Source organism: Equus caballus, chromosome 9 (genome assembly GCF_041296265.1).
Source record: "Equus caballus isolate H_3958 breed thoroughbred chromosome 9, TB-T2T, whole genome shotgun sequence".
NCBI lineage: Eukaryota > Metazoa > Chordata > Mammalia > Perissodactyla > Equidae > Equus > Equus caballus.
Genome location: NC_091692.1, coordinates 51,042,052 through 51,067,828, shown reverse-complemented (window position 1 = coordinate 51,067,828; position 25,777 = coordinate 51,042,052). Strand labels below are relative to the sequence as shown.

The 25,777-nt window shown below is 40.6% G+C and overlaps 1 protein-coding gene and 1 long non-coding RNA gene across 2 annotated transcripts in view; one reads left to right on the top strand and one right to left on the bottom strand.

Annotated features, from left to right (window-relative positions):
* Positions 1 to 590: 590 nt before the first annotated feature.
* LOC138915547 (uncharacterized) lies at positions 591 to 7,514 on the bottom strand. The gene is made up of 3 exons (XR_011421601.1): positions 7,375 to 7,514; positions 4,037 to 4,102; positions 591 to 3,118 (listed from the first exon to the last, which is right to left on the bottom strand). It is a non-coding gene; the product is annotated as an uncharacterized lncRNA (long non-coding RNA).
* A 6,716-nt stretch (positions 7,515 to 14,230) lies between these two features.
* TMEM64 (transmembrane protein 64) overlaps positions 14,231 to 25,777 on the top strand; it is a 28,596-nt gene continuing 17,049 nt past the window's right edge. Inside the window, exon 1 of the mRNA XM_014728037.3 lies at positions 14,231 to 19,161. Coding sequence (XP_014583523.2) covers positions 18,364 to 19,161 — 798 coding nt within the window. The 5' untranslated portion in view covers positions 14,231 to 18,363. The remainder of the gene's footprint in view (positions 19,162 to 25,777) is intronic.

Genomic DNA, 25,777 nt, shown 5'->3' with positions numbered 1-25,777 from the left:
AATGTTTAAAGCAGATATATAATGCATGGTCATGTCAGGCCCTTTTGGAAAAACAAAGTCGGGCCGAAATTAGGTTTACACCAAATGGCTTCCTCATATATCCTATTGCTTGCCATTTCTATTTGTCAACATAGACCACAAAAAATAAAGATGGAACAATGTGGATATTGAGGCTATGATTCTCAGAGAGGATAAGGGGAAGTCACTGTGTTTATTCCAAAAGGGCATGGATTTGAGACAGCTCATAAAAATTGCTCTACTCCTTTTTCCTAGATGATCTCATCAACTGCCATAGTTTTACTAACCATTAAAATACTGGTGCCTTCTAAATTTTACATCTCCAGGCTGGATTTCTCTTCTATCTTCTCACTAGTATATTCATTTGCTTGCTGAGTAACTCAGGAAAAAAATGCCAGCTTGATTCACATTGTCTTAAAGCATGAATGGGGCTGATCTTGCAAGCTGAGATTCTTGGGCAGCATCTGCAGATAAGTAGGCTAAAGAAGACATGCAAGGAGCAAAGCAGATGGCCTTTATCAAATCTGAGGTGCTAAAACCACTATTCTTTATAACGTTTTCTCTATTTATGACAAGTAATACGGATTGTTTTTTATTCCAAATTATTTTTGTCCTTCAAAAGACCTCCAAAATCAGTTAGATAAACAAACCATAGGCTAAAAACAAAAGACTCCAAATAAGCACAATTTACTAGTGTTGGTCTACAACAGAAAACGAAAGGTCTATCTAGATATTACCAAAACATGACATGAGGGTATCTGGCATTATTCTGACAAGTAAACGCTCAAAAAATAATTGCAAACCAGGCTTTCCAAAGCAAATAGGGTAACTGATGGTTTACAACTGAAATAATGATCATCCCCCATTTTTATGAAATTGAAGTTTCGAAAAATTAATCATCAACAAAAAATCAAACAACCCAATCAAAAAATTGGCCAAGGATAGGAACAGACATTTCTCCAAAAAAGATATACGGATGGCCAATAGGCACATGAAAAGATGCTCTTCATCACTGATTATCAGGGAAACACAAATCAAAACTACACTAAGATTATCACCTTACACCCGTTAGAATGGCTATAATAACCAAGATAAAAAATAACAAATGTTGGAGAGGTTGTGAAGAAAAAGGAACACTCATATACCGCTGGTGGGAATGCAAACTGGTGCAGCCACTATGGAAAACAGTATGGAGATTTCTCAAAACATTAAAAATAGAAATACCACATGACCTAGCCATCTCGATATTGGGTATCTATCCAAAGAACTTGAAGTCAGCAATTCAAAGAGACTTAAGCACCCCTATGTTCACCGCAGCATTATTCACAATAGCCAAGACATGGAAGCAACCTAAGTGCCCATCGACTGATGACTGGATAAAGAAAATATGGATAAAGAAGATATACATATACACACACAATGGAATACTACTCAGCCATAAAAAAGAACAAAATCATCCCATTCACAGAAACATGGATGGACCTTGAGGGTATCATGTTAAGTGAAATAAGCCAGATAGAGAAAGACAAACTCTGTATTATGTCACCCATATGTGGAAGATAAAAAAACACATGGACAAAGAGAACAGATTAGTGGCCACCAGGGGGAAGGAGGGTGAAGGGTGGGTACAAAGGGTGAAGGGGCACACCTATAAGATGACTGACAAATGGTAATGTACAACTGAAATTTCACAATGTTATAAACCACCATAACCTCAATTAAAAAAAAGTAAAAAAAAAATTAATCAGCAGAAAAGCTGAACATGGAAAGAAGGAACTCCTGCTTAAAATAATTAAGACAAGAATCATATAAACCTTTCTATGAGGCTTTAGCAATCATTAAAATCCTTATTCTAGCTACATATGTATAAATGCATGATTCCTGCTGACTTCAATAGACAATACGTTTGCATAAACTCAGCAGAAATATTTACACTTGGGAGTTATGTTTTCCAAGGTTATTTCTGAGAATATTTGCATAATGAAGTTTTTATTTAGTATTTGTCTAAGCTTGCCCTTATTTCTCATTTGATTGAACTATATAATAGCAAACATTATTTCACCAGGGGGAACATTTTTCTATTTGTCTGAGAATATGTATTTTTATAGGTAAATGTTTTAAGTCTTAAAAACACAGAGACACTTTATTCTTTGTCTCATTCGATTTTTTCTTTTTTGTGTTTTGAGGTTGAAACTGAACATTTGAAAAGGAATATTACTGGTTTCATATTCTTCCACTTATATATTTTATTTGATAACGTCCATACGAAAACTTGGTTGAAAAAATATGAAAGAGGATTCACTTCAAGAAGCAAAATGGCTGTTAGCCCAACAAAAATCTTACTGAGACAGAGTGAAAAAACAGCAATGGCAACACAAAACTGATGTTGTCATTTTCTATTACCTGGATAGTGTTTAAAACCAAAAGTGCTCCTGGCTGCTTTAATTTCATAGAACAATGGATTTCATGTTACCCTTTCCGAAGAGGTTGTCAATTTATCAAACATTGTATCACCAAAAAGCTATACCACTGAGATAAGCTGTATATAGAATTTAGTTACAAAAGAAGAAAATTTATTAAAATGCCATGCATCCACAAATTTATACAAATATATTCCAAGTCTCTATCTAATAAATTAGTAACCACCATATGGCACTCTAAGGTCATAGTAAACACCTAGGCACTTAAATAAAAATGTAATTTCATGACCTTTTTTTAAACTTATGCTAAAATTGAGTATGTCAGTGATACCATTTGATGTTTTTTTCCATTAGGATCATAGTTTCTCAATGTCACTGTAAATATTTCTTACTTAAAATGAATTTTGATTGATTAAATTGTTTAGAACATTGGTTTCTTTCTACTTGCATGCCTCATGGATTGGTAAGAAGAATGAGAACTCTTCAGCACTACTTTTGCCCTGTAAGCATGTCTAGGTAGAGATTCCTTAGAAGGGATTCCTTAGAAGAGATACTCCATCCGCTCCATCTGACCCTAGGGAAGATAACTGCAGGCCCAGCTGTCTTCACATGAGGATGAGCAGCAGAGACCCCACTTAATCTCCTTCCATCTATTTACATTTGCAGAATAAAGCTGATACCTTAAATTGAAAGTAAACAAACATCAAAACCAATTAAATTTTTATGTAAGAAAGTTGAAAAGGATAGAAAGTACTAAGGAGATTTTGTGAAATCACTCATAAATCCAACACCCAAAGGAAAACATTTGGTGTATTTTTTACAGTATTTTTATGCATACTTTTTTTTTCTGCTTTATCTCCCCAAACTCCCCCTGGACACAGTTGTGTATCTTAGTTGCAGGTCCTTCTAGTTGCGGGATGTTTTTTATGCATACTTATTTTCAGTATATATTTCTGACACAGTAAGTCTTCATTTTTTGTCAAGAATGCCTAGCACAAATGGGAATATCATATAAGTTCAGTATCGAGTGAAAAACTAGAAGTGAGCCAAAATGAAAAATAATATGAAATAGACTAAAATACTGAAGTGGGGAGGTGATGAACTCAAAAGATGTTTACATGACCTATATCATGCTGAAGACAGTGGGAGTAATTATGGAAGATGTCCCTCCCAATAAAAGAAGCTGGTAATTTCTTAGTAGTTCACCTGTAATACCAGGAAGGAAATCACTCTTGAGGGCACTCTGTAGCCTGTTGTAATAACATGAAACTAATATAGGGGAGAATCTTGGATTACTCATACCAAAGTCTAAATGCAGTGCAAGGATGCTCAATGCAATCTTTCTGTGTAATCACAGGACCAATTTTTGTTGTTGTTGTTGTTTTAACCTGAAGAATGGCTCCAATAAAAATGCAATTTTGAAATAGATCCCTTATTTATGGTTTGCCAAATATAAAAAAGTTATTTTATAAACTGGGGATGTGAGGAGGAATTATGAACAACTCCAGAAAAATTCTCTTTATTAAATAGATTTTAAAAACTTATTCTAAATCGGAGATCTTTACTGGTTAGAAGGGAATGATATTTCTTCAACTTACTTGTAAGGTAATAAAGATACTGTAGGGCAGGAAGACATTTCCTCTACCAGCTCTGGGTTCTTCTGGCTGGAGAACAAATTAAATTCACATGAGACAGAATAACAGGAGAAAATTAAACAAAGTTTTATAACATGTATACATGGGAGAGGTTCAGGCAAACTGAGCAACTCACCAAAATGGCTAAAAGACAAAGGAGGATGTTGAAGGTTGGGGGGAGCCGATCATGGGAGATTACCACACAAGTACAGTAAACAAGAGTCAGGTTATTATGCAGACTTGAGTCCTTGCCTTCTGCACTGATAAGAGTTTCTAGAGATAAGGTCATCCCCCCTTCTTCCTGGTACAGAGAGGGAGACACCTTTAGAGGTGGAGATTTCCTTTACAATGTAAATTTATCTTAACAAAGGGTAAGTAAATTCTACTTTTCAGAGTTTCTTTCCTGTCTGAAGTTTTTAAAAGTAACCAGCCCCAAATAATCCTCATGCCAAAGAGACATATCTTGGGGTGGCCAATTCCAGTCCCCCACAATACCAAAACAGGAGTCAAGGTCCATAATAATCTTAACTTCTATTCACATATATAAAATTTGTAAAGAGATTGGTCAGATTTTTTTGTGCAAATCAAGAAAAAATTATTTAACCATAGTAATTCTTTTTAAATATTAGTTTTGTTATACATAGCAGTATTAGTTCCTGTAATTATTGATATTTATTAACTAATTCACACGATATTCCCCTTTATTTTACCAATTTCTTATAGGACAGTTTTTCCAAGAAGACAGAGGAATTAACAAATATCACATTAAAAATATTCATATAATTTCTTGGTACTTAACTCAATTTAATAGATATTACTAAAATGTACATCAAATGCCCCTTTAAGTCATTTTCTTCAACATATTAAAATATCGTCCCATTTTCATTGATCAAGTGGTAACATTTCCTAAGAATAAAGCTTTCAAATTCTTTTCTTTCTGGCATATTTCTCAAGTCATCAATTATTAACAAATATTTAAATCAGTCAATATTTTACTTAAAGAAATTATTTAATAATGTAAATTGCTTTATAAATAAAAGGAAGTTTTTTAAATAACAGTTTTTATCACATTCTCCAGCCAGAATAATCACTATGGGACAAACTGTATATCTGATTTTCTTAGATGCGCAAACTTACCTGTCCAATACCTCAATGGATAGGTTTCTCATTGCCAAGTAGCCTATAATTCTGACATGCAGTTTCTTTCCTATTAGTTTCTTTTTTAAATAAAACAAACAGTGCTGTTTATGTACACATATCCTCTCCAAGGAGACTATGAACCTCTTGTATGTTAGGACTCTGTCTCTCTCATTTTCACATTTTCTGTACTTTTCAGTGACTGACACATTTCAGGCACTCAGAAAATGTCTTACAAATGAATAAATGAGCCAGTTTTATGTAAGTGCTCTATGCTCCTGTTAGTATTTCATAACAAAAGAAGAAATGATTCTTTTTATTTCTCTATGTCCAACTTCTTCATCTTCATTATCAAATTTTCTTAGATAGCTGTATTAGTTTCCTAGAGCCGCTGTAACAAGTTACCACAAACTGGGTGGCTGAAAGACAACAGAAATTTATTCTCGCACATTTTTGGAGACCAGGAGTCTGAACTTAAGGTGTAGGCTGGGCCATGCTCCTTCTGAAAACTCTTAGCAGAGAATCCTTCCTTGCCTCTTCCAGCATCTGACGGCTCTGGAGTTCCTTGGTTTATAGATACATCATTTGAATCTCTGCCTCTGACTTCACATGGCCTCCTTCTCCTCTCTCTGTATTTCCCTCTTCTGTCTCATATAAGAACACATGTCATTTGATTTAGGGCTCATTCAGTTAATCCAGAATGATCTCACCTCAAGATCCTTAACTTAATTACATCTCCAAAGACCTTTTTTTCCAAATAAGCACACATTCACAGATTTTGGGTAGATATACCTTGTGGTGCCTCTATTCAACCCACTGCAATAGCTAATTGTGCAGATTTATTTCTATTAACTATTTTATCAAATATCCTTGAAGATAGGCATAAATACTTGTACTAGTTAGTATAAATATTAAGCTGACATAAAACAGATAACCAAAAAACACAGTGGCCTAAATAAGGTAGAGATTTCTCTTTCATCTTACTGTATGGCCAGTCTAGGCTGGTAGAATAGCCCTGCTCCATTAGGTTATTAAGGGTGCTAGGCATCACTTGTCTCTGCCGTGTCAGCATTTCAGTCCAGGAAGGGAAAGAAAAGTGGAGAGCAAGGCATTTCTTTTTAAGCAAGTGAGGTTAGAGTTGCATACATCACTTCTACACCGCCAATCAATTGGTGAAAACTTATCCATGTGGCTACCTCTAGTTACAAGTGAGACTGGGCTGGTAGCTGTGTAACAAGCTATAATTCTAGTACTATGGAAGATGGAGGAATGGAATGAGTCAGAACTAACAGGACATAACAACTTTTTAAAACTTTAACTTTCCTAATTACATATTTTTTAAATTTAATAGATCATTGGTAGAATCAACACAAGCTATATATCTAATTACTGCATTCATCAACTTCATTCATAGCCTGGAAAATAAATAATAACTTTCCTGATACTTTAAATTCCTAGCTGTGCTTGACATTAATTACCTTAAAGGAAGAAATTATTTTTCTACAGTTCAGAAGTCATTGTTAGACACTGTTATGATTAGTTGTTATTTTCTTATAACTATCTTTAAAACTCTATTATAAAACATATAAAACACATCTGTCTTGAGTAATTCATCCTCTGATTTCTATGAAGAAGTGTTTATATTGACTTCTAGCCCTACATCACTTTACTCCTCCACATGGTGGCGGAATGAATTACCTGGGAGGTGAGTGACAGCCAATGGCTTAGGTAAATGTGTCTATCCTACAGATTCAAACTTTCCCTCTGGCAGGCTATTCAAAGGATTAGACTGGCAGCAGGTTGTTATCACCTGGCTCTCACTCCAAGACATTCTCCATCAACTCTGTCAGTGACAGAGTTGAAGTTTTGATCTTTGTTTCCCTGACTCATGTGTTTGTCTCAATGAGTTCAGAACTTAGGTGGTAAGGAGGAGTAATTTATTAAGCCCTTCTAACCCCAATAGTGACTAAATGTATTATGAAGCTTTTGTTTCCCACATGATTTGTGAGGATAAAATAGTGAATCAGAAAAGTTCCTGAAAGATTACAGCCAAAGACCATGTTTAATGTTGTTTAAAAAAGGCTAACAAGGGAGAAATTTGTTTTCAATTTAGACCCAATCTGAAAGTTACTCTTCTAGTCAAAAGAGAAAAATATGAGACCTACCTTGCCTCCACTGCACTCCATACTTTCCACCTTCTCCACCCCACCCTATCACACCAAGGGGCAGACACAGAGTCTGTAGTCCAGTGCAAGAAACACAGAGGTTTAATGGGCTGCAAAAACAAAGAGAAGTTAATGAGTTATAAGTATTTAGCAATGAGGATTGAAGAAAGTGCCTCCTTAGAAATGCTATTGACAGAGATTATCATGATGGAAAAATTCAAAAATTGCAAAAAGATTTTAAAAAAGGTTTGTACAAGTTGCTGATCATTTCAACAGCCCTGCAAGAGGAAAGAACAGCACAAAACATGCGAGTCAGCGGAAACTGTACTCCTTAAGAAAAACAACTCTGAAAGAAAGAGAGAACAGAACAGAGATGGGTCCTTAGTCACACTTGGCTAAGGACTCAGTTGTTAGAAGGAGAAACTGGAAGTTAAAATCAAAACTTCACTGTATGCCATTATGGGTTCAATATAATTAGGATCAAGTTACTCATATATACTTTTCTTTCCATTTTGTGGTTTCAGTGAGTCTCAATTCGTCCTTAATGTTGTAACTATAAAGTCCTATGTATTGGAGGACCTCCTATAGTTATTAGAGAGTATACTGAGGCTGGAAAGACCACAGATGATACTTGCAGGCAAGGTTCCCATACTCAGCGTGGGCACAGTGGGTAAACAGCACCCCTAGATGGTGCTTCCTTAGGAAGTCTTAATACTACATGAGTGGGCTTCATGTCACACATTTTTAAGGTGTGACTGCTGAAAGACCATGACCACGTCATCTCTCTGACAAATAAAAATGGAAAGCAATAGGATATATTGGAGTATATGAGGAAGACATTTGGTATAAACCTAATTTGGCCTGACTTTGTTTTTTCCAAAAGGGCCTGACTGTGGCCCTTGAGCATGCATTGTATATACATTTCCTATGGCAAGAACAAAGGCCCTTGAGATAAAGGTGCAACTTACCTCCCCCTCCCAAAGTTGGCATTTCCTTAAAGATTAAGCATCTTCCCTTAGGCTAGGAACTGATTGTGGCGCTCACCTGTGACCACTCAGCCGGAGACAACAGACCTGCCATCCTGCTGTGTTCACCTAGACAGCAGACCTACCTGCTATTTCCATCGGTCACTGTGCCGACAGAGCAGTCTCGCGACTATTGTAAAGGGGCCATTTCAATCCTATGTGAAACATCCTGTTTGGGGGTATATAACCACTCTGTGCACCCCACTTCCTTGGTGCCCTTTCTTCCTTCAGGAAGAAAGGCCCTGGGCCATGGTCCTCAGATTTCAGCTCAGAATAAACTCACCCAAATTTTCATTTATAGATTGGTTATGGATTATTTTCGTCGACATCTCTTTCTTTAGCTGCAAAAGCCCAACCCACAACACTGGCAAGAAAGTGAAGTGAAACTTTGTGTGATTTGTTGGAACCTATTTGTAAGATTTTGGTAGCGTAAAATTCTTTGAATACATAAATATTATAGTATTTCATTTATATTATGGAACAAAATTTTAACATCCTAAGATTCCTTCTTTCTCCCTCACTCTCTGTATACTATCATTCCAAGTAATCTTGACTATGCCTCTAGACATTCTCAAGTCTATTTCATCTTTCCATAAATGGATTGAGGCCCATTTACTTTGTCTCTTGGACATGTGAAATAATCTACCAAGTGGTTTCCTCTTTCCCCAATTCTCTTCATAGCTCACGGTAAACTTTCTAAATCCAGATCTGAGTCTCCCTTTCTCAAGTTATAAAAGTTCCAGGTACTCTCAATTGACTGTAGGATAAAATCTAGCTCTAGAGAAGTGGTTCTGAAAGTGTGGTCCCAAGATCAGCCACATCAGCATCACTATGGAATTTAGTAGAAAAGCAAATTTTTGCATGGGCCCAGCAATCTGTGATTTGAGCCTTCCAGAGGATTCTGAGGCATGCTCAAGTTTGAAACTCACTGCTAGAGAATGGCACATGGTTATGATACCTGCCTAGCTTCCCCCAGGCTCACATGTGTACTCTATGCATTTGCCCTCAGAGTTTGTCACCACTTCCCAAGTATATCCTGCCCTTTCACACTTCTATGCTTTGTCATTTTCTGTGTCCAAAATGCTACTCTATGCCTCCACCACCTAGTCAACTGCTACAAAGCACCTTAAATCCTTTTGGAATGAGCAGGATATAAATAAGTATGTACACATCCTTCAATACAAAGCTCAAATATCACCTTTGCTGCAAAACTTTCTCTGACTCCCAAACAGATTTAGTCATTCCTTCCCCTGTGCTGTCATTGTGTGTAACACACCATGCTACAATTGTTTATGCCTCTCACACTGGAAGGTGGATACTTGTGGGCAAAGTCTCACTCTCAATGCGCCCTTTAAAATGCTGGGATCATAGATGTTCCCAATAAGTAATTACTGAGTAAGAGCTAATTTGGCAGTTTAACAAGCAAGCTGGTCTACTCCTGATGTGCTTTTTTTTCTTTTTAAACTCTTTTCTTTTAACTGAAGATGACTTTTCTTTCTGGGAAGATTCCCCTCCTCTTCTTCTTCAACTGAGAGCACAAAATTAGAGTAAATGACATGAAGAGATGAGATTAAAGAGTATTGAGCAGATGGGTCACTTTATGCCTGGAGATAGCAGATTATGCCTTTCCTCCCTAACTCACACCTAATAAATAAAACAAATACTCTTGATATCAATCCAAATTCACATTTTTTAAATGTTCCCTAATCACAGATTTTCTTTCAGTTGGTTTATGAGAACAGTTGAAAAGCTATAAGTACTGAATAAATGTTGGGAAATATATACTTCTGGGTATGTATGGCTAAAAAGTAATGGATTTGTTCTGTGGAAATAATCAATATCAGACTCTGATGATATTTTCTATACTGGGGGAAATAGGGCTCATTGGCGGTAGGATATTCCGAATTTTCCTTTTTCTTACCTTCTAAACAACAATTTAAAGGGGATTTTTTATACTCATTTTTCTCCCTAATATCCTACATAGTGGTAATTGATATAGTGGCTAACTTGAGCACCACTTTGTGTACATCAACTTGTATAGTAACAGAATTATAATAACAGCAAGGTTTGGCATTTTCATCCACTACCATGAATGTACAACAGTTTTCTAATTGAACCCTGAGATACTATTTTCCACAGAATTGAAACTATTTGAAATTAGAAATACAAATCTTCTGACTATCCTGAACTGGCAGTTATATCTGTAGAGTCCACCTATAAGTTTTCATTTTCTTACTGTGAGTACTAATTAACTAAACAATTACTTAGGTGATGTGAGTGGGTGCTTCCCCTTTTTCCACTAATCTTTTCCTGCCATCTCCATCAAGACCCACTTCTTCGGGGTCAGATATGTAGAGAAGAGCAGTGAAAAAGGAGAGGAAGGCTGGAGAGATTCCTCAGGAAGATGTGTACTTGGTAAAAGATGGACATGCGTGTAAGCATGATGATGGTAGGTCAAGGCTGGAGGAGATTACAGCATTTCCCATCACAACAGTAATGCTGGACAGAGGGAGTTGTAGAAGATTGGTTATAGTCACAATTAGCTCAGGGTATTAAGGAAGCCTTCGGTTCAAAGTGTCTGGTTAAATACAACCCAGGAACAGAACTAAGAGCATTACTTGGAAATGCCCACCCCATCAGGAATCATTTCCTTTGCCCGTGCCATCCCAAACCTCTTGGTACTACTGTGATGTACCCTTCACACATGCTTTCTAATAGAGTATTGTTCTTTCTTCACAATTACACTGTATTTCCTGAAGTCAGGAAATGCCTTTAATTCATCTTTATCTTCTCAAGGGAGTCTAACAAAGTATTATCCTCAACATACTTTTGTTGAACAAATAAGTTAAATATACATCATTCAGAAAGAATTAGTTGCTAACACTGAAATAGCAACTTCATTCAGGGGCCAGATATATTCATTTAAATTGTATATCTTAAGCAAGTCTGAAAAGAGAAGATATTTGTCTTCTGTGAAGGGCTCCAAAAGGTTTTTCAAAGTATTGGCCTTGCTAGCTGGAGGGCCTGTTGAAGAACAGCACTGCGGTCCTGGTGCCGCCGTCTGATGCAGATGCAGTACTCACACTTCCATGTCCTTCAGCTGCAGGAGTAGTTTTTGAAGGATGCCTGGCATGTGTGTTTATTTGGCACAGAGTTTCATGAAGAATTCAAGGCTTCTGGAACACTATTATCGAAAAAAGTCAGATTCTAATTTTGATCCCAGCCCTCTAAAATCGCCCCAAAACACACCAATCAAAGGCGTAAATAGGAGTCAAAGAAAGGCAAAGACACCACAGGCCACCAAACCCAGAAGAAAAAGAGACTCCTAATTGTGCATGAGAAACAATTTGCATGAATCACAATAAATCACAGCAAACTAATTTCAACTGTTAGCTTCAATATCCACATACCAAAATGTATCTATCATTATGGATGTGCTTAAATTTAAGTGGAAGATAATATTATACAGTACATGGAAATCCATAGCTATAAAATAGATAATCTGGAATTTGCAGAGTAATTTACCATTGAATTAGTTTTTAATAGCATATTCCCATTTTGCATTTAAATATGATTAGTTAATAATGTTTGACTGGATTCCCTCTTCTATCCCATCCCCAGTCCTCACAGATACTAACAAAGTAAGGTATCCAAATGACAGGCACAGTGGAAAGTCTATAACAAGGAGCCTGGAAAAATCTCCCCATTGTAGGACTAAGAGCTGAGAAGGTAAGTCAGTCCTTATATTTGATCAGAGAATCGCATGGAAATCATGCCCCAGGCTATCAAAGGGGAGACAAAAACTATCTGTCTCACCCCAAACATATTCAAATAAACCCTCAAATGACAGACTCCATTACAATTAGAAATAAGCACTGGAAAATTTGCATTCATTTCCATGTCTTTCCTGTGAACCTCAGAGAAAGCATCATCTTCTCTGCCTCTAATCCTTTCCCCAGATCTTAATCCCATCCCCTCTCAGAACCTGGCTTCAATTTTTTTTCTCCTTCTGTTCCTTAACCCTTTTCTCTCCCTAGGCTTCTTTGTCTCGACTTATATACACACTGTGACATCTCACTTATAGTATTCCCATCTTCTTCACCCTGCATTACCTTCTAGCTCTCACCCTCTCTTTCCTTCCTTTCTGTTCAGGATCATCAAAAAAGCCATTAAAACTCACTCTTTTACACTCACTTTTCATTTGCTCTCAAAGTTCTCTTTTTTTTTAAAGATTGGCATCTGAGCTAACAACTGTTGCCAATCTTTTTTTTTTTCCTGCTTTTTATCTCCCCAACCCCCAGCCCCCCGTACATAGTTGTATATCTTAGTTGCAGGTCCTTCTAGTTGTGGGATGTGGGACGCCACCTCAACGTGGCCCAATGAGCGGTGCCATGTCCGCGCCCAGGATCCAAACCCTGGGCCGCGGCAGCGCAGCGCGGGAACTCAACCATGGGGCCGGCCCCTGCTCTCAAACTTCTGCAATTTACTTTTCACTGAAAGTATTTTCCCTAAGGCCCTAGCGGCTACTTTTAAAATAGATTTTGAGGGGCTGACCTCGTGACCAAGTGGTTAAGTTTGTGTGCTCCGCTTTAGCAGCCCAGGGTTTCACCTGTGCGGATCCTGGGCGTGGATATGGCACTGCTCGTCAGGTCATGTTGAGGTGGCATCCCACATGCTACAACTAGAAGAACCCACAGCTAAAATATACATCTATGTACTGGGGTCAGGGGGGACTTTGGGGAGAAGAAAAACAAAAGATTGGCAACAGATGTTAGCACAGGTGCCAATCTTTTAAAAAAAAATAGATTTCGAAGGGACCCTTATCGGTCCTTCTCTCACCTTGAACCCTTTGCTACATTGGGCACTGTTGACTGACCCTTCCTTCTTAACATTCTGTCTTCCTTGGACTTCTAGTATAACAGCTTCTCCTGATCTCCTCATAATTCCTGAACTTGCTTTGAAGTTGAAATCTGGTTTCATCACTTTCTTTGTGGGGCCTTGGGTAAGTTATGTGAACCTGAGTTATGTGAAACTCAAATGTTAGTTTCACTGAACTCATTAGCCTCTGACCTGTCCAGCTGTGTTGGTCAGGGTACCAGCAGGCAACAGAAGCCATAGTAGAGAGAGTCTAGTGAAGGGAGTATTGTAAAGGATGGTGAAACATCAGGAAACCATTACCAGAGCCGAGAAAGAGCTAAAAACTTGGCAAAGGGGACACTCAACAGGAACTTTTATTCATGGAAGAATTAAGTCACCGACAAAAACATATTGAAGCTGGGTTGGGAATAAATAAATACCCTGACCACTAACTCCTACTATCCTTCAGTCTTCTGGTGCATCTCATTGGTCAAACTTAACTGGAAACCCCAAGCACAATGGAGGCTGGGTGATGCAAACTCTAGAGGTCAACCTGGTGATATGCACAGCAATGCTGGGAAGAGTATGGAATGAACCCAGAGGGAGGACCAGAAGAGAACAGCCAGCACATGAGCACACTACCTCCCATTTCCTTCAGTCACTTAAAAAGCATTTAGTGTGCCAGGGACTATTCTAGAGAATATAGGGGATCACAAGACAGAAAAGATGATCATTTTCATGGTGCTTTCATTCTCCTTAGAGAAGACAATAACAATACAGGACAACTTCAGATGGTAGGTGCAACGAAGAAAAAGAGTACATGACTCCAACACAGGGAGGTCAGTCCTTTAGATGAGGGTAATCAGAGCAGTCCTCTTTGAGATGATAGTAGAGCTTAAAAGAAATAATAATGAGAAACAATAAGAAAGTTTTCTAAGGGATTTTTTTTAGTGCTGTCTAGTGGATTCTTTTCTCTTTTCTTTTTTTTTTTGCTGAGGAAGATTTGTCCTGAGCTAACATCCATGCCAATCTTCCTCTACTTTTATTTTCAGTATGTGGGCCACTAGCACAGCATGGCCACTAACAGAGCAGTGTAGGTCCACACCTGGGAACCAAACCTGGGCTGCCAAAGTGGAGAGCACCAAATTTAACTACTAGGCCACTGGGGCTGGCCCTTAAGTGGTTTCTGACTCCTAGCCAACCTGTGTACAGAAGAGCAGAATCCTGCCCAGTCTTTTTGCACCATCCTCCCCACTTCTAGCGCTATATCAGACAATGCTCCACTGCTATTCATAGGATTTTCATGGCCAATTTTTTTGGAAATAGGTGGCCAGGTCCTTCTTCCTAGTCTGTTTCGGTCTGGAAGCTCTGCTGAAACCACCATAGGTGACCTTGCTGGTATTTGAAATACCAGTGGCAAAGCTTTTGGCATCATCACAACATGTAGCTGCCACTACAGTATGATCACTGACAGAGAGATGGTGCGGTTCCCTGACCAGCAAAAGAAGCTGGGCCATGGCAGTGAGGGTGCCAAATCTTAACCACTAGGCCACCAGGGCTGGTGTTCTAAGCACTATGGGAAGAGTATTCAAAGAAGAGAGATCAGAAACGGCAGAGTGCAAACATCTTGAGATGGAAACCAGTTTGGCTTATCCGAGGGAGAGACAGGAGGCCAGTGTGGCTGGAGAGAGGGTGGCAGGAGATGAGGTAGGAATGGTAGACAGAGGCTAGATCATAAAGGACTTTGTAGGCCAGGCAAGGAGTTGGGTGTTTTTGCTTAGGCAACAGAAAGATTTTAGCCTGGGGGTTGGAGGTTGCAGTGCTTGTAGGTTAAGACATAACTAAAATATAACTTTCACAATTCTGTGAAAAATAAATTGTAGTGGGACAAGAATGGAAATGTCCTATTATAGTTTGCATTGCCCTGACCAAAGCCCCCATGCTCAGGAGAGTGTTGTGGTTGCTGTTTTGCAGAGGGGGGGCACCGTTTGGATTAGGATGGGCACCAGACACAAGAATGGCCTGACGACGGGCTGCCTGGCAGCTCATAAAGTGGCCTAAAGCTAAAGGCGCTTGCAACTGGATTGTACTCCTCCGAAATGTGGATTATGGGATAAGAAGAGGATTAATTAGCAGTTGGCAATATGAGAACAGATCGAAGAGGTAGAGAAGAAGAGAGATAAAATGGAAAAGAAAAGAGAGTAACTTCTCTCTAGAGATGACTTGCTTCCTAGCAACTTCTGATATACCCATATAAATACTCCTGCTTTCACCTTTTTAGTTAGGTGGTCTCTGGGTCTCTCTTTCTTGGGTGCAAAATAGTATAATGAGTATACTGGTGTCCCCAAGCTTTCATTCTTATTCTCTTCTCATTCACATCAGTCAGAAGAGACAAAGATCAGCTCTGGTAACAAATAAAACCCTCAAATCTCAGTTACTTAAAACAATGAAGGTTTACTTCTCACTTTAAATATCCATCATGAGGTGGATGGGACACTATTCGGCATCATCTTCTCTCCAAGACCGAGACTGATAGAGCATATATTCTGTGGAACATTGTTGATTGCCATAGCAAAGAGAAAAAGAATTCTGGAAGATCTTGCATCAGCAATTAAATGCTATGCTCACAATTCATTGGCAGAATGCGTCATGTAGCTCATCTCAACCACAAAGAGGCCAGGGCATGCCAGCCCACCACGTACCTGAAAGGGAACAGGGAGTATTTGGCACACCCACCAGCATTCACTCATCCATAACCATGGTTTTAACTGCTGCCTATACACCAATGTCAAAATTTCTAGGTGAGATGCTCCATTTTCACTCCTTATCCATATTTTCAACCATTTACTAGAATGCTACAGTTGGATCTTAACATAGACACTTCAAGTCTCACGTACCAAGACTGAACGCTTCATCTTTTCCACAAGTTTTCTGTATTCTTTGTCTTGGTTAGTGGCCCCTTTATCTATCTACTACTTCAAATAAGAAACCCAGGGGTTATCTTTGCCTCCTTCTCCCTCTCTTCCAATACCCAATCAGTCACCAAGCCTATAGATGCTTCTTTCTAATTTATCCCCACCCTACTAACTCCATGATCATTACCCTACTTCAGCCCCTCATAGATTCTTGCCCAGACAATTTTGTTAGCCTCCTGTTTTTTCTGCCTTCATATCTTCCCCTATAAATTGTGATCATTTATTCATTCAACAAACATTTAAAGAGTGCTTACTGTTTTTTAAATTAAATAAGTAATGGACCCACCTTGAAGAAATTCCGTCTAAAGAGGGAGATAGTGATGTAAACAAAAAATTTCAACAGAATGGACAAACGTGATAATAGCTACGTAGAAAGGAGAGTGAGAATGGAAAGGAAACATTAAATTGGGAGTGGTGATGATAGGAAGGTAGTATTGGAAGCTTCTAGAGAGGAAGTAAGACTGCACCTAATTGAGGGGCTAGTAAGAGCTGCTCCCTTATGTGAACCACAGGAATTGGAAAAGGTGAAGAAAGCAGCATGTGCCTGGCACCTTTGAAGGATTTTTCCTGACTCAGCCAAACCAGGGTGAATTGAAAAGAAAGACACGAATAAGCAAGCAGGCACCTGATCAGTAAGGACCCAAAGCATCGTGGCCAGTTATTTGGTAGGTAAGTGGGTGGAAGTTCATGCACTGAGGTAAGAAACTCAAAAGGAAGAGCAGGTCTATGGGAAATGATTCTTTTAATTATGGATACCTTCACACAGTTGAACATTGATTCCAGCATCTTACTTTATTGTCTTATTTAATAATCTTCACAACAATTTTACGAGGTTAAGTTGTACTAGTATCTTCACTTTGCAATTTAAAAACAAAGGTGGATTTAGGGATTAATGATGTGCCAGCCACACAGTTACTAAATTTGTTTTGCACTAGAGCCCTGGTTAATATCTATCCACCAAGCTATGCTGAGCGCTGAGTTTAAGGGGCCACAGGAACTCCACCTGGGTGTGTCCACAGGCTGGAGCGAAAGGGAAGAAGCGGCAAAAAGACACAGACTTGGGGGACATCAGCATATGGGGGACACAGTGGGGTCAAAGCTATGAGCTTGCATGAGATGGCTCGGTGAACTCTAAAAAGGAAGAAAAGACGACCTGGGGAACACTAACCTCAAAGGAGCAAAAAGAGGAAAAGAAACCAGCAAAAGAGTTTGCGAAGGAGCCATATGATAGCGCGAATCCTTAAGAAACGTCCTTTTGTGAATCTTTTTGAGAAGTCCCTAGTCCAAGTGTCTAGCACTCTCTAAAGGGCCTCTGGGGTCAGAGGAGTTCTGTCAGGAGTGGACCTTTGTACGTAATTTCTCCAGCTCCTTAAGAACCTAGTGATGACCTAAAACCGGCATGGAGACTTCACTACCTGGGGAGGTAAATAATTAGCAAATCCTCCTCAAAGCAGATAAAGAACTCTTCTTCCTCCAGTGTCCCAAAGAAGCTGTGGATGTGAGCGACCCCGACAGCTGCCCGCTCTGATTAGAGGTTACTACAGAAACGACAAATTGGTATTGGGCTAGGGTCCAAGCAGCTTGCGGACTGGGACCGAGTCCGAGGGGAAGAGCGCGCGCCCGTTTGGGAAGGCAGGGAGGGCGCCGGGCGCCCCGCCCGTCATCGACTCTGGTGCCCCTTTCTCTCCGGCGCCCCCATTCCCTCGGCTTCTTCTCCCCTCCTAGCCGCTCCATTCAGCAGCCCACAGCCCCGGCCTTCGACGCGGCTGCCGCCACCCCCCTCCCGCACAGCTCCCTCGCAGCCGGGGAGGGGTGGGGGAAGGGGAGAATTGTACGTCACGGGGGCGTGGCCAGGATACCGCTCGCTCCAGGCCCCGCCCCAGCGCGCCTGAGGCCCCGCCCCGCTGGCCGAAAGGGGGCGGGCTCGGCCGGTGCGGCGCCCGGAGTTTTCGCACTCTCCGCGGGGCCGTTCCTCCGCTGCCGAGTCTTCGCCCTTTCCTCCGGCCGTCTCCTACCCGCTGAGCGGACGCAGAGAGTCGAGGTCGGGCGTGCGCAGCGCCATGAAGGGCCGCTGCCTGACGGGCGCCGCGGCGGAAGGGTTGGCCGGCTGAGGGCCCGAGTCGGGCCAAGGCATGTGGAGCCCCGGTGGGAGCCTGCTCCAGGCGCTCCCCCGGCTCCTGCAGCACGCCGCCCTCCCGGGCTGTGCCGAGCTGCCGGCCCGCTGGGCCCTGCCGAGGGCGGCGGACGGGGACGACCGGGCGGATCGCCCTTCCCGCGGGGGCGGGGCGAGCGCGGCGGCGGCGGCGGCGGCGGCCTCGGGCGCCCTGCTCGGCGCCTGTCTGGAGCGCCACGGTCCGCCTGCGGCCTCGGAGCTGCCGGCGCTGGGCGGGGCCTTGGCGGGCGGCCCCGGGAGCGGCAGCGGCGGCGGGGTGGTGGTCGGCGTGGCGGAGGTGAGAAACTGGCGCTGCTGCTGCCTTGGCAGCACCTGTTGGTGCCGGAGCCTCGTGCTGGTCTGCTTGCTGGCCGCGCTGTGCTTCGCTTCCCTGGCCCTGGTCCGCCGCTATCTGCAGCACCTCCTGCTCTGGGTAGAGAGTCTCGACTCGCTGCTGGGGGTCCTGCTTTTCATAGTGGGCTTCATCGTGGTCTCGTTCCCCTGCGGCTGGGGCTACATCGTGCTCAACGTGGCCGCTGGCTACCTGTACGGCTTCGTGCTGGGCATGGGACTGATGGTGGTGGGCATCCTCATCGGCACCTTCATCGCCCATGTGGTCTGCAAGCGGCTGCTCACCGCCTGGGTGGCCGCCAGGATCCAGAGCAGCGAGAAGCTGAGCGCCGTTATTCGCGTCGTGGAGGGTGGAAGCGGCCTGAAAGTGGTGGCGCTGGCCAGACTGACCCCCATACCTTTTGGGCTTCAGAATGCAGTGTTCTCGGTAAGTGCTGTCCCGCTGGCCCATCCCTCTCCAAGTCTGTTTTTGAGCGGTCTTGTGACGGCCCTGAAAGGGCTGTCCATCAGATAAATGCCAGCAGAGAAGTGACATTGACAACAGGAGTTACAGTTACTTTATATCGCACCCTGAGAGATCTCATACAAATAAAGCACATCTAAGTCGGGCCCTCAATAGGAGATCTGACAGAGAAAGAACGCCTTATTTGGCATGTGAGTTTGACTAAAAATGAAGAATCCTTTTCATTATGAGAGGAGATGAATGGAAGTGTCCATTTTAAGCATTTTTCATCTTATATCTGTAGCAGCTTTGGCAACGGAGTAACGGCGTCACATTTCTGGCTTTTTCTCTTGCCTGCGTAGAAGCAGCCAGGGTTTTGACTTAAGTTTTTAACAACATGGGACTAAAAGAAGAGTTTGGGTAAACAATGGAGGGGGTAGCTATAGACTACTTTGGAGGTCCCTAAAATTTGTAATAGACCTTCTCTTCTTCAAGTAATTAGCTTTAATGCATTGTAAAGAGGCAAATCCTCCTGTTTATCTTTCTTTGGAGGAACTTCATTTTGAAATTACTAGGTAGTGAATAAAACAAAATAGGACAGATAGCCTTTTGCCCAGTGAGCATGTACCTTTCTTTATACACACCTAGACTCTTTTCTGCCGTTGTATTCTTATGTGCTGCTTATCCAACTTAGGTTTCTCTACCTAGTATCCATCTTCATGCGACTGATATAGGAATAGAAACACTGCTGGCAGGGAGACCATCCTATTGGAAGAAAGGAATGGATCTTTAGAAACTTAGTGATTTTGGAACAAATTATTAACCTTATCTAGCCTTGCTTTCCTTTTTTCTAGGATGAAGGGGTTGTACTAGATGACTGGGTTCCCCAAATTCCATGTTTCTAAACTACAGAGTTCATATAGAGATTCCCAGAACTCAGCTAGCCTCAGTTAGACGTAAAGAAATCTGTGTATGGAAATAAAGGAATATAGTATTCAAAACCATAGGAATTGATGCATTTTGTATTATGTTAGTGATTCTGACATATTGTGTTTTGTTTAAAAAGTAAATTATTGTTAGTCTCTAGAAACTTTCTCATTTTACTTTGTATTAAGAATAATTCTAACCACCCTTACTTCTTTGTGAAGAAATTAAGATAGTTTTCTTTTTTCATCTTTTCTTTTAAAATGCCTTTTGCAAATCTCGTGTTGATTCTAACCAACAGCAACAGTGACTGTAGAATGATGTTTGGTGGAGGCATAGAAATAAATAAGGGGTTTTCTGTAGAGGTAAAGTTTGGTGTTTATGGTAATTTGGTATGGTCACAACCTTAAATTTTTCCCTTTTTACAGCCTCCTGTAGTATGAAACATAAACATGAACTTTTACCCAACCTTGCGTAATAATTGATCAAGTGTCCTAAGACTTTGAAAGAGGGTTGGGACTAAGGAACCTGAATAGTTTCATTCATTCATTCATGCTTTGTCCTCTAGGATAGCTTGTAGTCTTCTCCCTCGTCGACCTACTATGTGCCTACTATCCACATACTGTTTCTTTCCACATCCTATTTCTAATGTTTCACCCAGCCCTGCAGAAGATGATTATGCATACACTATAGACTGTTGTCTAATAGTTGAAAGCACAGGGCTCGTGCTCTGGAGTCCTGCTGTCTCTTTTAGAATCTGTTAACCTTGGTCAAGTGCTTATTCTCTCTGTGGTTCAGTTTCATACTTGTAAAATAGGGAGAGTAGCAGTACCTACATCATAGGATTATTGAGACGATTACATAAGAAAATACATGCAACAGAGCCTGATTTAACAGACACTCATGTATTGGCTTTTGTTGCCATTACTGTTATTTCCCGAGGTCACCTAGGTCGTAAATAAATGGTGGAGTCAAACTTTGCATTATGATCTGACAATAGAGTCTCAATCCATGGCTCTATTTCTTCAGTGTAGATTTAGCACCTAGTAGAGTCCTGGATGTATAACAAGGACTCATTATGTATTTATTAATTAAAAATAAGGCTTTTCTTTTGATAATGCCTTTTTTAACAGGTTAAATATGTGAGTAAGAAGTTATACTTTGTACTTGGAAATAATTTAAGGTAATTATGTAGTTGAAACCGAACTTGACAGGGCAGCTCTCAGTTTGGCGTTGTGCAGTCAAGAGTAAAAACCAGAAAAAAAGAAAAATAGCCTCTTGAAATAGGCATTATTGGCACAGTTTTACTGAGGAGGAAACGGAGGCTCAACTGTTCAGAAACTTGTTTCAGGGTCACCTGCCTACCAAGTGGCAGAGCTGAGGTTTGAACCCAGGATCCGTGGGTATGGTGCATCGTTCTGTAAAATTCTTACTTGTAGCCGTAAGCCGGTTGGGTTGGGAAGCCATTGAATATAGTCTGTTGTATACAGCTAGTTCATTTCTATTATTCTGAATTATTTGCTTATAGAAGTAGCCTTTTCAACCAAAACAGTTTACTGAATTTATCCAGGGTGAGTGAGTGAAAAGAAAGCTTAGTTTAGGCTGACGTTGGTTTTGTTCTGACTTTCCCTTCTGCTTTCTAGAACTTCATTCTTCCTCTGCTCTCATCACCCCCATACCTCTCTGGCTACCCACAGCTATCCCCTTTCGAGGCATATTTCTCTTCTTGTCTTCTTCCCTTCCTACCTTTTAAATTATGTTGTCTTTTTCCCGCCTATTCCAGTTAAAAGTCATTTTCTCAGTGCCCATGATTAAAGAAATTTTCTGGGCTTACCTCAAAGAGGAACTGAGGTGTATCGTTCATGAGAGGCGCAAGCTTTGGAAATAGACAATCCTTGACTAGTGGCATGCTGTTTGGCCTTCTCCAGGTTTTCTCATCTGTAAAGGGGAGTCAAGTTATGAAGGTTAAATGAGTTAATGCAGTAAGGGCCTTAACTGTTTTGCCTGGCACATAGTTTTCAATAATTGTTAGTTATTATTATTATTAGTGGTGGAGGTAGTGGTACTTACAATTTGGAGGCAGGAGCTGATTGTGAAAGGTGAATATATGGAAGAAGGAAAGGGGCTTTCCCTTGCTTCTTATCTATTCTTGGGATAAGCACACTGACACTCCACTTTTCAAACTCTTGAAATAGAAAATAAGTATATAACGCTTTATAGTATCGATTCTTAGATCATAAGAAATGTAATTTCTTAAGTACATATTGAAATTTTTTCCTCTTTTAAAAATGCAGCCATCGTTTCTGCTGGGACATAGTCAAGGTTTTTTTTTTTTTTAAATGTTTTTAATGTAATCTTGTGTCTGTGGCTATTACTGCCCTTTAAGACAGATTTCTAAATATGTAATTTGTGTGTATTTCTAAGTACTGTTCTTATTCGGACACATATATCCAGGATGACCATTGTTGCTTTCTCACTGTATCAGTCAGGATAGACTAAATTATGCTGCAGTAACAACCCCTGGATCTCAGTGGAGTAAAAAGCAAAGGTTTGTTTATCCAGTTGACTCTGGTCCAGGTTCACTTTGGTTTGAAGAAGGAGCAGAGAATCTCTACCTTATGTCATTTTTACTTTGGGATCCAGGCTGACAGAGCCACCCTCTTGCACTTGGTTACTGTGACATGGTGAATTGCAAACTGGCTTTTAAAGATTCCACCTAGAAGTAATCTCACTTTTTATTGGTCTGAACAAGTTACATGACCACAGCTAACTTCAAAGGGGCAATGCGTGTACCACAAAGGGAAAAGAAATGGAGTGTTTGTTTGGTAGCATCTTCATGACTCTGGCACTTGACTACCTCCTCTCCCCACGTCTAATCACTGGCTAAGTCCTATGGATTCTGCCTACTGAATGTTTCAGTCTGGCGTAGTGCCACTACCCTGGTTCAGGCATCTCAGCCTCCCAGCTGGCCTCCTTGCCGCTGGGCCAAAGCTTTTCAATGTCCAGAAAGATCTTTCTAAAATGCCAATCTGATCTTGGTACTCTCCTGCAGGAAACCCTCAACTGGGTTTTCTTTTCCCCTTAGGATAAATTCGAAAACCTCATAACTTACCTCTATACCCTCTCTCTTGCCATTCCACAATTACTAAATGCCCTTTGATGTGTTAATTTATATAATCTTCAGCTCTCTAAGAGGTAGATATATTTGTGATTCAAACATAGCAAATCTTGTCTGTAGCCTTGAAACTTCTGGCTTAACTTTTTTATCAATTGCTGGAAAAGGAAACTGGTTCTGTAAGAAAGGCCTGTTGCTGTAGGTGTAGAACAGGATGCACTCCTAAGAGTAAAGCCATCTGGAAGAAACTTGTTAATAAGGTTGAAAACTGACGTTTGCAAGAATAACATCCCATTCTGTTTTTAGTAATTGTTAAAATATTCTTATAAGTTCTGCTGTAAGATGCCCCGTAGGAACATCTGGACTTTTACAGTTCGAAGTTACTTTCTGTGAAATGTCAACATTAATCCAAAAAATATTACGTGATGGTTGTTATGGATAACAGTATTGATGTTGGTGCTTGCAACTTCCAAAGGGGTTTGATGAAGTTGTTGCTGTTCTACAGGAGATCCTAAAAATCATTCTGTCTCTTTTCACTTTGGTCATAGAAAAACTTAAAAAGTCAGTTTGTAGGTTTCTTCTCTTAAACAATTCCAAATGGGAAATTTTGTTACCATCATTAAATATTTGAAACCTAAAGTAAAAACATAAAGCATAGCATGAAAGATCCTCTTATTCATGTTGTATACCATTTTACAGCCTGCAGAGCAAATTTACATACATGATATCCCTTAATCAGCACAGTCCTTTGAGGAGGTATCAGTGACTAAGAGGCAGTTATCTTGAGGACACATGTCACACACTTGAAATCAGAGTTGGTTCTAACATTTGCTGTGACATCTTGAGCTAGTGTGAGCCATACTTTTTGTTATAAAACATGTTTAATAATACCTGCTGCATAGCTATGATAAAATAGTTTATTTACTATTTCCTTATGTTCTTCCTCTGCATTCCAAAATGAGGACAGTGAAATTCAGATTTCTTTTTGTAATTTAACAAATATTTGAAGTGCCAGGCACTGGTTTTTTTTTTTTTCTTTTTCAAGGAAGATTAGCCTGAGCTAACATCTGCCAGTCCTCTTTTTTCTGAGGAAGACTGAGGGATGAGCTAACATCCGTGCCCATCTTCCTCTACTTTATATGTGGGACGCCTGCCAAAGCATGGCTTGACAAGCAGTGCCATGTCCACATCCGGGATCCGAACCAGTGAACCCCAGGCTGCTGAAGCAGAACATGCGAACTTAACAGCTGTACCACCGGGCCGGCCCCCAGGCACTGTTTTTATAACATGCACACATTGCTTATTTAATGCCCCAATCCTAATCCCCATCTTAGAGGTAAGGCAGTTGAGGCACAGAGTGGTGAAGTAACTAGCCCAAGAGCACACAGTTAGTAAATAAATGGTAGAGTCATGAACTTACCTCAGGTTCTGTTGTTGGTCCGAGAAGAGCTGGGTTTCTCAGAACTCTTCTTGTTCCAGTTGCAGAGCACTTGCCCTACAGCGCATGGCATAGCAAATGTTAGGGAGGATCTCCCGTGCGTCAGGCACTGGGCAGGGTTCTGCACTACTGAATTAGACATCATCCTAGGACATCAGAGCAGGAGTCAGCAAGCCATGGCCTTTGGGCCAGGCCCACTGTCTGATTTGTACAGCACATAAACTAAAAATTGTTTTTCCATTTTTGAATGATTGGAAAAAGTACCAAAAGAGTATTTCATGCATGTGAGAATTACCTGAATTCAGATTTCAGTGTCTGTAAATAGTGTTAATGCTCATTCATGTATTTATTGCTTGTGGTTCCTTTTTAAGGTAAAACGGCAGAGTTGACTAGTTGTGGCAGAGACCCTACTGCCTGCAAAGCCTAAAATATTTCTTATTTGGCACTTGACAGAAGAAGTTTGCATTAGAGCTATAGCAGTCACTGTAATAAAATAACTACGAAGCCAGAGCCCTGCAACTGTAAGAAGAGGCCCTACACTCTCACGTGTATCTTATTTACCTTTATATTTAACAAAATTATTTTGCTTTTCTAAACAAAAGCAATATATGAGTACTGTGAGTACAATGCAAACAAAATAGAAATGAGTAAATTTAAAAGCCCAAGGCCAGGCTGGCCCCTTAGCCAAGTGGTTAAGTTCGTGTGCTCTGCTTCGGTGGCCCAGGGTTTCGCTGGTTGTGATCCCGGACACGGACGTGGCACCGCTCATCAGGCCATGCTGAGGTGGCGTCCCACATAGCACAACCAGAGGCACTCACAACTAGAATATAACTATGTACTGGGGGGCTTTGGGGAGAAGAAGAAAAAATAAATAAGAAGATTGGCAACAGTGGTTAGCTCAGGTGCCAATCTTAAAAAAAAAAAAGCCTAAGGCCTTACCTATCACCCTGGCTCACTTCTCAGGGGAACCACTTTAAAGAATTATATGTTAAACTGTTAATTACTTTGGCTATTTTTATGAGCCCACGGTAGGTTAGAAGCAGCAACAAAAAGATTTTTTTGTTTTGTTTTGGGAGGCGCAGGGACCTGTGAAACTGGTTTACAGACTAAAATAATGATAGTGA